The sequence below is a fragment of the Electrona antarctica genome, assembly GCF_951216825.1.
Source record: "Electrona antarctica genome assembly, chromosome: 13".
NCBI lineage: Eukaryota > Metazoa > Chordata > Actinopteri > Myctophiformes > Myctophidae > Electrona > Electrona antarctica.
The window spans coordinates 9,453,910-9,466,921 of record NC_136794.1 but is presented as its reverse complement, the minus strand read 5'-3'; the positions used below and the strand labels follow the sequence as shown (position 1 = coordinate 9,466,921).

The 13,012-nt window shown below is 44.0% G+C and overlaps 1 protein-coding gene across 19 annotated transcripts in view; it reads right to left on the bottom strand.

The window, feature by feature from the left end:
* Positions 1-13,012, bottom strand: part of mycbp2 (MYC binding protein 2) — a 104,672-nt gene that overhangs the window by 82,603 nt on the left and 9,057 nt on the right. For all 19 annotated transcript variants that reach the window (XM_079518776.1, XM_079518789.1, XM_079518788.1 and 16 more), the window contains exons 3-5: positions 6,371-6,586; positions 1,981-2,134; positions 1,630-1,826 (exon numbers count right to left, since the gene is read on the bottom strand). In XM_079518776.1, the coding sequence (XP_079374902.1) occupies positions 1,630-1,826; positions 1,981-2,134; positions 6,371-6,586 (567 nt within the window). The remainder of the gene's footprint in view (positions 1-1,629; positions 1,827-1,980; positions 2,135-6,370; positions 6,587-13,012) is intronic.

Here is a 13,012-nt window from a genome sequence, read left to right as displayed (position 1 = left end):
ACCTCGAATATTAGACTGGGATTTTGGCCTGTGAATTCGTAGAGGCTATTTCATGATTTATTTTCAAGTATCACTACAGCAGAGTTCCATCTCATCTCTGGGTAGTGAGTATTAATACAATACAGTTCTGGTATCACTGGAAAGCCAGCAATTTCCATGTCTTTCTCCGCCTGACTGGTTTTACACACACTCCATCACTTGCTGGCAGCGATTACACACTCTGTTGAGCTCAGCATTCACACATGCGCATTCGCGTGCACAAAATCCACACATGTAAGTAAGTACAACACTAAAACACACACACACTTCCCGACTGCCTGCCTGCCATTGTGATGACTCACGCTATATACAGTCAGCCTGGTGACTGAAGATGTAGTGGAGAATTATATGGTCCTATGGCCTATCAACTTGCTTCCCATGCTATAAGAACGCTCAGCTCACGTTTCCTGCTGCATAGAGCCAAAGAACGTGGCACTGAACTAAATGAGAAATAAAATTATAATTTGGTTCCCACTACTTTTGTTTTTTGCCCTCTGCATTTACCCATCCTATAACAAAATTAGGAGCAGTGAGCGTCGTTAGTAGACAGGGAGCAGCTGGTGGATAAGTGTCTTCCTCAGAGACACTTCCAGACCAGAACTTTCCATTTCCTAGTGAGCGTCTCCTCTACGCACTCCACTATGGCCACCCTAGCAGCACTGCAGGATATTAATATAAGACAGCAGGGAAGACCCCCCTAATTCATCAATGTGTGCGTGCGTGCGTGCGTGTACAACTTTTACAGGTTTTACTGTGGCCATGGGACCACGCAAAAAAAACCTTCGCTGGCCATTCGTACACGCGATGCCAAGAAACATTGCGTGGTTACCTTAAGTCACCTCAGCACAATAAACAATCACATTAAAGTGGACAACGGTAGCCTGCTAAATGAAAGTGCTGACTGACCAGGCGATGCCATCAAATTTGCAGAGAGGAGGAGAAATTTGTATGAAGCCAAAAACAAGTTATTCCATAAAACCTACACCAGATATTCATACGAAGAACACTGCCAAAAGGCTAATGCAAATTGAGAGGAAGAACGTGGAAGAGAGAGGGAGGAAGAGAGAAAGAGAGAGAGAGAGAGAGAGAGAGAGAGAGAGAGAGAGAGAGAGAGAGAGAGAGAGAGAGAGAGAGATCAAAGGCAAACGGAGGAGAGAGCTGGCTACAGTAATTGGCGGAAGAATGCAGGCAGGGTAACATAATAAGACAGGAGACTCAAAGAGGCTTGACATTTCCCAACTCAATTTGGGTGCTTCAGCCACTGCTCTGATGCACGGAGGAGCCAGAGGTTGCCGTAGCCTCATCTAACTCCACGTGCAACTGAGGTTTTCATGTGAATCCAAAAGAACATCCTACACAAAAGAAAGCACAGTATTCTGTATTCGGCTCTGCATCCTCTCTGACCTGTCCTGTGTGCCACAGAGGATTCCAGGCTCAAAGGGGTCTTTCCAGTCATCTGCGCACTCACCAAAAGTCACCAAATTGAGACGTGCCATGGTCATCATCAACTCTGATAGACGAACAAGGAAGGAAGGTGTTATAGGACCCTGCTTACTGTGGGGTGGGGTGGAGAGGGGGGTTGGGTCTCACCTGTATGGTCTGGCATGCATGGCTGCCGTTGTTTGTGAGAATAGCGGAGACGGCCTGGAGGGTCTTGCCAGTGTCCCCCCAGGACACCACCAGGCTGAAGAGGCAGGCACAGGACAGGGCGGTGAGGGCCTGACCCGTGGGGTCGTTGGGCCCCGTGCTCCGCACCGTGGTCTCCAGAAGCAGCTGGAACAGAGACTCTGAGAAAAACACGAGGAGGGTAGGTAGAGGGGGCGGTCAGAGCGGTTCATACAAGACGCTCTGTGGGTGCGTGTGTGCATGCGTGTTCAGCGTGAGAGCCTGTGTGTACGATCGATCGCCTTGCATTCATTCATGAAATATTACTGCTTTTACCTAGCACATCGGGTGGCTCGGTCTGGAAGCCCTCAGGCTGTTGTCCCTGCAACATGTCCAGCAGGGCCTGCAGGCTGCGCAGGCACAACGAGGGGTGAGAGAACCGTGTCTCCTTTATCAGCTCAAACACCCCACACAGTCCGATACCAATGATCTATGGACACACAGGGAAGGAGCACACATAATCCACAGTTAGGGCACTATCAGCGCAGCACTGTCACCCAGCCAGAGAATGGATGCTAATGGAAAGTACATTTACAAATGTATCTTACCGGCATTACAGTCACAATCACTTTAACTGCCAAAATGTACAGACATTTATCTTTTGTTGACATTGTGTTTCGGTGGTTTTGGTGCCACTGACACGAGATAATAACTCTAATAATGCACACTAGCATTTGGTTTCGAGTCATGTCTGCCTTCAGAAGACGTTCGAGGCTTGTTCTTCTTCCCATGACCGGTGAGTAGCAGGACCTAACTGGAGAGGTTTTCCACACCCTCATCGCCATGCAACAAGAGAGTTGCATGCTGGCGAGGGAGGGATGCCATTAGAGTTTGGCCCGGAAAGGTCTGCCTCCCGACTCCCTCCGTATAGCTCGTTAGTATGAATCAAAAGACAAAAAAGTCCCTCAGTCTTTCCCAGTCTAAGTAAAGAGCTTGTTTTGTGGCATTACAACAAAAGCACATCATAACGTTGAACTAACAGCATTCTTTTTTTACAGGGTTTAAAATTGTAAATGGTCTCTGTGTCTGACCATAACTGTGTAATCGCGGATATAATCATTAAAGAAAGTGCATGCATGTACTGTGTGTACTATGTAAACTCTTCATTTCCATTTTTCCAGCCATTCAGTCGCAAAAAAAAAAAGAATTAAATTGAAAATAATTTGGGGACCCCCCAAAATAATCTGGCGACCCACCGAGGGGTCGCGGACCCACGGGTTGAGAACCCCCGCTGTAGACATTTGGTTTGTTTTTAGTTGTCTCACAAGTTGTGGTTGTCTCACAAGTGCCGGCTGGCTAGCTTTACATTCTAACATCTACAGCCAGACCAGTTTTCACAGTCATTTCAAATTTTGCGAGGTGCCCCTCCTTTGAAATGGGTGATTTTGATTGAAAAGTACTTGGAAAACAGTCTCCCCCCCGCCGGTCCCGTGCGTGAGTTTATTAGTAATAATCTAGGGTCAAGATTTCTTTGCTCCCAACTCCAGAGTATTTTATCTACCAATAGTCGGCCTACCGATTCAATATTGCATCACAGCTGCATGGTATTAACCAATTATTTATCAACCAATGTGGGTAAACTTTGACGCCCCTTGAAACACTGCCATTGCGGATATTATATGTCGCTGTCAGCCTGCTTTCACTTTCGACTTCCTAAATGACCAAAACCATGTTGTTTTAACCACATGCAACCTAGCATTTCTGTTCAGGGGAGAACATTCACCCAAAATAGCAGCGGCTAGGCAAAGGGTAGTTTGATGCAGAGGTGGGAAATTGTAGGATCAAGTATAGAGGGTATGCGCGTGACATCATCATCAAACCAGGAAGTTAATGCAGGAATGCCTACTGAGAAAACTACTTTCCTGGCCTCGACAGCCCATACATCCACACAGAAAAGTCTGATTGCATTAAACAACGTTAAACAATGTTAAACTCACTTTGCATGTTGCTTTGCCACTCGATGTGCCACTCGATGTGCCATTCACTTTAAGCATGCACATACCCTCTATAGAGCGCCACAGGACTCCGGTCAACTAAGAAAATGTGTCATGCTGGTTCTGCAATACTAGATGTCTAATTGTATAACGTATGTTACAAGACATTGTGTCTTGTTATTCAATGTTAGACCATCATCAGTGTAAAATGAACAATCTGATTAATATTTAAGGTAGAGACGTTCATTCGATAAAAAAATATCATCAAAGTGGGACGGCTACTAGGGCATGCAAATATATGGTATGACGATGGTAAAACCCTTTATACGTACCTGGAAAAGTCTCAAATGGACTCCGTAGTATGGCAGTGTTCTGCCTTGAAGAACACACCTACAAGCTAACAACTGACAACAGCTGACCTCTGTTGTCTCTGCTGCAAGCTGTACTTTAGTTGTTACTCGCTTTTAATAACTGTGCTCTGTATTGACTGTTTTTTAATCTGTTGTGCGGCGACCTTGAGTGCCCCGAAAGGCGCCTTATAAATAAAATGTATTATTATTAACAACGCATCACATTGCCACTCGCAAATCTGGTGAGACAGAGCAGGCATAGGCTGAGCTCACACGGTTAATGCAGTGCTCTATGCTTGTTGGATGAATGTTGTGTTGTGTCATGGCCGCCCCAATGCATTTCCAATGGGAGTCACATGGTTTGACACAACATTGTGTTGTATGAGGGGGAGGGGCGCAGTCGAAACACAGCTGAAAGCCATACAACAGACCATGTGACCTCCATTGGAAATGCATTGGGGGGCGGCCATGACACTCACAACAAAAATCACTGCATTAACCGTGTGAGCTCAGCCTTAGACAGAACAGAGTGTTGTCAAATATACAGGATACGAATTTCATCAGGCTTAATTAATAGGGGATGTCATCTTAATTGTTACAACATAGTAATGGTCCTGGATAAAGGGGCACACACGTTATCACGAGGGTGAATAATAATAATAATGGTATCAATATCACATACAGTATTACAAAAAGCAGGTGCATAAGCCTTCACACTAGACTAGAGGAAGGCTTATGCAATTGCTTTTTGTAATATTTGGCTTTAAGGTTTTGTTTTTGTGTGTATGTGTGTGTTTTTGTACTATATCATTTTGTACCTTGTGTCTATGTTATGTATTTAAATTCATTGCTGTAAATGTAAAAATAAATTGTATAAAGGGCACCATTGAAAAAGAGACCCTGGTCTCAATTGGATTTCCCTGAAATAAAGGTTTCAATCAATATCGATACAGCAGCTCCATTCCTCTCCCAGTGTGGATTAATGAACACACGTCTTTTATCATATTATAGTATGTCACACAAAAGGAAAAAAGCTTCTTTACTAAGGGTAAATTGTCAGACACAAATGCACACACTCTGGAAAAACAGCTACGGACAGCTGCAACGGTCTAGCACAGTGATTCTCAACCTATGGTACGCGTACCTTTGCCGGTACTTAGCGACCCCTCTGGTGGTACGCAGAATGTTCCAGAGAATGGAAAAAGGTGGAGGTGGAGTGTGTGTGTGTGTGTGTGGGGGGGGGGGGGGGGGGGGGGGGGGAGTAGCATGTAGTCGCGTTCCTATATGTATTAAATACGTTGAGTCAACGCCGACAAAACACGGCGTTGACTCATTTCAAACAGCACATCTTACAGCCAAAGCCAAACACGTAGCTTAGCCTAATGAAAAGTGTTGATTCAAAACAGCTGTAATCAATTAAAGCCAGCTATGTGCGCACTCTCATACATGTAGCTCCCTCGCGCATTTTTCTACTTCTCATTAGCAATAAGCTAGCTGTGTGTGTGTGTGTGCGTTCGTGCGTGCGTGCGTGCGGTGTGAGAACTGTAACAGTTAAAGTGCCAGTTTTATTGTTATCATTTTGTTTCTGACACAACTGTGGAAAGATTCTTATATTTTTGAGGGGCGCTAGCCCCTCCTATATACAGGTTTGTTTTTAGTTCAAGGTTTGTTTTGTCAAACGCCATTGACAATAAAGAGAATGTAATGTTTGTTTTGTGTTTGTTTTACATCATCATATTGTAAGATGATAAGAGCGCCCCTCACTTCACACAGGTGTGATTTTTATATAGAATGAATTTGCCTCCTATGTGAATAGGATGGGATAGGTTAGGTGTACGCGACTGTATTTTAACTTAAGTCATAATGGTGGTACCCGGAGAGCCTGACTTTCTACAGCCTTCTTACACACACTACCACTCGCTTACAATACGTAGACCTGGCAACGCTTAATGCATAACATTGTGGCAGAGTAGAAGCGTCGTATCCCCGTCCTCCTGCTGCTTAACGACCACAAATCCAGTGTCTGTGACTCTGTGTAGCTTAGCATCTCTATATCTGCCCGTGTGGGCAGCATAACATTGTGCCAGAGTAGAAACGTCCGTGTATCCCCCCCCCCCCCCCCCCCCACTGCACCAACTTACATGTCCAGGTGCTCCTTTGAGAACTAAGAATTAATGTGCACCCCTGCTTACTGTATACGAGACAATTTAAAATGAAACTTCTATGACAGTGCTGACATAATGAAGTGACAGTATTCCGGTACAGTGTGTCAGCCCTTCGGTCGCCTTACTGGTATTATTATTACCACCATCACCACCCAGGCGGTGCCGACAGCTGGTACTCATCTCATTCTGCAACACCTGCTCTGACCATCACGCGTACCTTGGGAAGCTTGACGACGGGCTCTCGGTACTCCTCTTCCTCCTCGCTGTCCGAGTCGCCGCTCTGCACCGAGCCCCTGGAGGCCAGCGCCAGGGAGGCCTCCCGCTGCTGCCAGTCCAGCACGCAGTGCCGCACATTGCAGTAGACGTTGAATGCCGAGGGGTTGCTGTGCAGCTTGATGTCCGGAATGCAAAACGCCCCGTCCAGAGTCTCCGTCTGTGGTTAGGAAGGGTGGGGGGGGTGGGGGTCAAAGGGGGGTGGGGGTTATTTATGATTAGACTACACATATAGTAAGCAATAGGCCTCATTTTTAAAGACACATGGCACAATAAATCAACGTTAACAAATAAAACATTTTGCTCCTTCAGTGTCGCATAAAAGTGACATCACCGTAGAATCCTTGGTATCTTTATCCTCTCAGCATGTGCAAGCTGTATTTTTTCATGAGTCGTGCATATGAAACACTAAACAGGATTATTATTTCATTGTCAACATTCAAGTATCAGAAGATGTAACCCAGCTTATACCCAGGTAAAGTAATGAGTCACTCTGCAAGTTTAAAGTTTTCCACCTGTCCAACATCATTTCTGATATAGCCTTGTGTGTCGCTTTGTGTGTCGACTTTATTTTTACAAAATAAAGTCTATTTTTGAGTGGTGCAACCACTCCCAAGGAACAGAAATGTCCCTATGTGACTATGTCCCGATGTTTAGAGTACCAGTAAGGGCAAAAGTGGCACTGTTGTGCCAGAAACCGAGAGAGAGAGATAGTGTTGCACTGTTGCCTGCTAATTACAGAGAGAGAGAGAGGCAGGGGGAGAGGGGAGTTGCACCACTCAGTTCACACAGGTGTGATTTTTTTTTATTATTGGGGCTTTGATGCAAATTCTAAACATATGGATGCAGCTGCAGAAGTTGTGTTGCTTAAACCCATTCTGGGCGGGAACCCCTTTTGGTGTTTTAAGCATTATTTTATTCTTTAGCTATTGAAAAATAGCAGACCTACAAGCTCATAGGTTTGCTATTTTTGAAAAATAATGTGGCGCAAATCTTTGAATGTATATTCGAATGTTTTTAACTCAAATATTTGCTTCTGGGGGATCCCTGGAACCACATATTTTCAGATGGGGGTCCGCGGCCAAATACAGATAATTCTGGGGGTCCTTGACATGAAAAAGGTTGAGCACCACTGACATAGAAACAGAGGGTTTTCAGAAAGCCTTTTTTTTTAATCGACCTCAGTCCAAAATGGGTTAAAGGAATGCATAGTTGCGTTCTCCTCAACTGCTGCGTAGCACAAAAAAAAGGGGGAGAAAAAATAAATCGGTCAACACATCGGTAAATTGCCTCGACTAATCGATTTGCCAAATGAGTGAGTCATTAACATCCCTAGTAAATATCTTAGATTTTTTGCCTCCCCTTGACTCACACCAAGCGGCCACACAGCAATTTATTGATTGAGCATTGTTGTTCTGCAAGTTGCCTTTTTGGCATTGCAATGGCAGAGAGGGTGATGTCATCTATTTGGAGATAGAGGTCATTCATTTTCGGCTCACACCAATTGGGGAGGAGACATCTCCTCTCATCTACAGTATGCCTGCACTCAGCCTGTCCCTCCTCCCCTGCCCAGGGTAGCACTTCCAGCACAGCTACAGCATTCAGCAAGGACCACACTGCCTGGAAAGAGCACTTAAAGCCATTTAGTACTGTACAATAATGGTCCAAGCGCATATGGGGGGACTCAGAGAAAATGGGGTTTCTTGGAGAATCACTTTCCACTGATGAAGGTTGGATAGACGAAACGTTTGGCTATTATTCACTATGCAAGAATAAAAACTAGAGCAGTTCTTGGTGTGTGCGACCCATCACCGTTATTTCTGTTTCTTGGAGAAAAAACACAGATGCGTTGTGTTGAATCTAGACACTAGGTGGATTTTTGACACACATACCAGTCAGTGCATAACTTTCTTTTTTTTCTTGGACAAAAATAATATTGAAGACAGCTATAGCCTAAATAACAGTGCCTCTATTAGGGAATAAATCAATTGATTATTCCGTTTCTAATATCCAATGTCAGCCCTACAAAATCAACTAATCAATAAAGTGCAACTTCAACTACACATAATTCTCTGTTTCTCCAATGATTCTTCTGACAATTTAGCAATTTAATTTAAGCAAGCAATTTTATCCAAAGCGCTAACTTCTGGCATTAACTGGATTTGAGATTTAAACAATTGTCCAAGCGCTCTCTAAGAAGACTCAAGCCAGAGTTGCTGACAGTCATTCATCATGGAACTGTAGAATGTAGAAGCTGGCTAACATCATCCAACTATGCTAAAAGGAAATGTGTATGCAAGGAAATGTGTATGCAAATTAACGCTTCTGCTTAAATTATGTCAGCTCTGCAAATCCAATGTTACTTCATCAGCTGTAAAGAAGCAGAACATGCAATTTCATAAAACGGCAGTTAGCCTGTCCTCCACAGTTCACTAGACTAGTCCATACCCATCCGGGATTACGAACAGCCAAACCTAACACACACGCAGGCACGCACGCACTGACGCGTTGTGAGCTTGTACTGTACATCCGTTACTTTCAAATAGCCACTGTATTATGTTTAAAAAGGGCTTTAGGCTCGTTTCCATAGACTTGGTTGCTTGTTTCTCACGCAAAAGCTGGCAACCCTGGAAGCGGCATAGGGCTTTGGGCTTGTTTTCATAAACCCAGTTGCTTGTTTCAATCGCAACAGCTAACTAAAACTGCGGTCAGAGTTAAACAGTTTAGAAAAGAAACGCTAATAAACTGTGTACAATTTGGGAACGTTAAAAAGGGGCTTCGCAGCTAATGTCTCCCGTGTGCAAATTCAGATCAATGAGTGAGTGAGTGAGTGAGCCAGTGAGGAGAAGACGCAGGGTTATGACAGACAGACATCTCTAAAATTATAGGTAATTAACCAGTTCTGTGGCTCAACAATTAAGGAAGGTTTACAAATCAAATCCTACAGTACATGAACCACAATGTATCTAAATGACACGCCTTATCTTATGCACCGTTTCCCTTAAAGGAGAATTCCGCAGTAGCCATTTTTTTTACTGAATTCTGTTGATAATGTGTCAGTGAACCTCTGTTAGTGGCGAAAGAAATGAATACGAATTATATAGGGTGCTGGGGCTTTAAAGCCCCAGCCCACCACAAGGGTCAAGACGGTTTCAGCGTCGTCCCTGCGGTGTGATATGTCTTGTTGCACGTTGACCCTAGTGATTCAACGCATGGAATTCAATGGCCCCAAACCACACCAAAGGGTCGAGATGGTTTTAGTGTTAACTCCTTGCAACCGTTTGGACCCAAGGAGTTGCATGGTGACCCTTTGGTGTGGTATAGGGCTTAAGAAGGTAGGCTGGGCCAAACATTGTGTGGACTTATTTTCCACATCATCTACACCAGATGTAAAACAAAAAGGAAAAAAAAACGGGCGATTTACCCGCACAGCGGGTAAATCCGCCAAATTGGTATGGAGCGCTCGGCATGGATTTATTTTCTTATCTTTTCGCTTCTTCCAGTAATCAATGTCATCAATTCACCTTTAATTTGTACTGAATTCAAATGTCGGACCGTTTTGCTTATTATTTTATGTAAAGCACAATTGCCTTGTTGCTGAAATGTGCTACACAAATGAACTGAGACGTTCAGGGTTCCCACACATTTTTACCAATGAATTTCCAAAACTTTTCCAGAATATTTAACGCAATTTCCAGACCTATATAACAATCATTCAGCGCAATAATGAGTCTCTCTATGTGCAAAGATCAAGCATAGAATGGTATAATTCCATTCCAACACCACCTATCCTAGGGCATAGGATCGCGCTGCAGCACGTTGTGTGCTTGTACCTTTTCCAGGAATTAAAAGTTTTCTAATTTCAAAATATTTCCAGACATTTTATGACCATGGGAACCCTGGATGTTACATAAAGTCAACAGGTTGATCCACCCCATAAAACAATTACAAAAATACATAATAGTACTTGACAACCCTCACTAGAAGAGATTATTCAATTTGAGGACTGTGTGTCCCACAGAAAGTGAGTAAGTGACACCTGCACGGCTAGTCTATTAAATGGTGGCTGCAGTTTTGTTTTTAGGTACACGGGACAGTAAACCATGAGGTACAGCATTGTTAATCAAGCTCTGCTTGTGAGCTTACATAGATCAATTATTTCCACTGTATTTGAAGAAATGGAGCTAAAGCGATTTTTGTAAGTTTGGGTCCATAGCCAGGGAAACACCAACTTTATCTTTTGGGTCTTGAGCTTAAATGGATGAGAGCTTGTCTAGAGTCCTCAGTGCACTCCTGTTGATAAACAAGGAGATCCTGCCCAAAATCGCACACATCCATATCTACTATAATGTTCAAGTTGTCCGTCTGTCATTCAGTCAACCTAGTCCAGGCCAGGGTTACTAAACATTTAAGCTCAAGACCCAAAAGATAAAGTTGGTGTTTCCCTGGCTATGGACCCAAACCTACAAAAATACATTAATCGCTTTAGCTCCATTTCTTCAAATAGAGTGGAAATAATTGATCTATGTAAGCTCACAAGCCTATTTCACCCTCGTTGGACCAGAGCTCGATTAACAAGAGAGAGGAAGGCAGTGATTGCTAGGTTTTCAATGTATTGCATTCCGGGACTCACGGGTGGGCCAGCGGATGAGATCCCAGAGAAATGCTCGTTCTTTAGTAATTGCTGCGTTTAACTCGGGTTTCATCATATATGGTTAGAATTATGGTTATATTCATGTACCGTATATGTGTTGAAAATGTATACCCGGGGTGAAAAAAACGTGACAAATGTATTTGCGAAATAAAACTACGGTAAAAACATTCTAGTAAAGTAGGCTAAAAAAGCACCTAAATAAATGATAATTAAAGTAGAGGGTCCTGTGTTGAAGATATGGTGGTTGCTGTATGTATAATGAGGAGTAATTGCAGATGCAGATATATATATTATAGGCTACACAACAGCCCGTCTCACACACACAGCCAGCCTGTGTGTGCGTCTCCCCCATCTCTCTCCTCTCTCTCATACACAGTAGGCCTACACAACACCACCACCACCTACCAACGAGACAAGCTATTTTGTAATACTTACAGCACAAATTGCGCAGTTGTCAACTTCTTATGCTTAATAATGATTTATAGACTGTTGTGTAGTATTGTATGACAGCATAAAACGGCTGACTGCCTCTCACCTCCACACACACACACACACACACACACACACACACACACACACACACACACACACACACACACACACACACACACACACACACACACACACACACACACACACACACACACACACACACACACACACACACACACACACACACACACACACACACACACACACACACACACACACACACACACACACACACACGTAAGGGCCGCAGGGCTGACAGACTGGCATTGGATTGACGTGGAATTGAGTTTAATAAGTAAATTATTCCATTTCTTGGTAGAATGAAGCCTTTGCACCCTGAATCTTTCAACACCCTGACAGCTAAAAGAAGCAAATCCATGAAGGGCCTGACGTCGACTAACAAAAACATTGAGCCAGTCTGATGCTGTCCATTCAGTGAAGTCTTCAAGGTTCAAGGTTCAAGTTCGAGGTTAAAATGACGCCTTTTACCGAAAGCAGCCAAAACAAACCTTTACTGAAACCTGATGATGCATGTGTGCTTTTCCAAAACCGTGAACAGCAGCAAGAAGAAATTCCACCCATGGTATATTTCTGGTAGCGTGGCATTGGTTTGACCTCCCGTTAGTCCAACCATTACTAACACTATCCCAAACCCTAACCTCACAGGAAGCCACAGGTGATTTGTAACCCGCAGCACAGGTGATTTGTAACTCACAGCACGGTTGATTTGTAACCCACACCACGGGTGATTTGTAAGCTACAGCGTAGGTCGGGAGGTCTGACTTAAGGGCTGTACCCTCATTTCTAAATCAGTCAATATATACTACAGTTGGTCCGACAGGAGTGAGCCATTGATTCATGATCTTGAGTCAATAATATAGGCCACATCTAACTTCATGGCTTCATCCATGGGCTTCGCCATAAATATTTCAAAGATTTAGCTCTATGCTAAGCACCCGCCACCCGCTTATAGCAAGGTTTATTAAGGTTAGATTTAGCTCTATGCTAAGCACCCGCCACCCGCTTATAGCAAGGTTGACAATATTCTGTCATTTGATACCACTGCGGTGTGCTTAGAAGCATTCAATTAGAATGTAGCTTTAGAAACACATTTAGACAAATATCCTGTCTGCAGAGGAAAGAGACATTACTTCATTCTCCTTGTTAGAATTAAAGGCTGTCTCTTTCCCCCCGACTCTACCCCGGCATGCTTGCCAGGGCCAAATTAGCCTTTGGGCCAGTGGCCCAGGGGCCCTTGGCTCTCAGGGGGCCTTCGGGTACTGGGTTTGAGGCCCTGAAAAAAGCTCCTGGGGCCATTGATTGTTAAATTTAGGTCAAAAATGTGATAAAAACACAAAGAAAACATAAATGTCGCGCGCACGAGCGCTATGGGGGCCCCAGGGGCCCTTGTGAGGGTTAATCCCTCCCTGATGCTTGCAA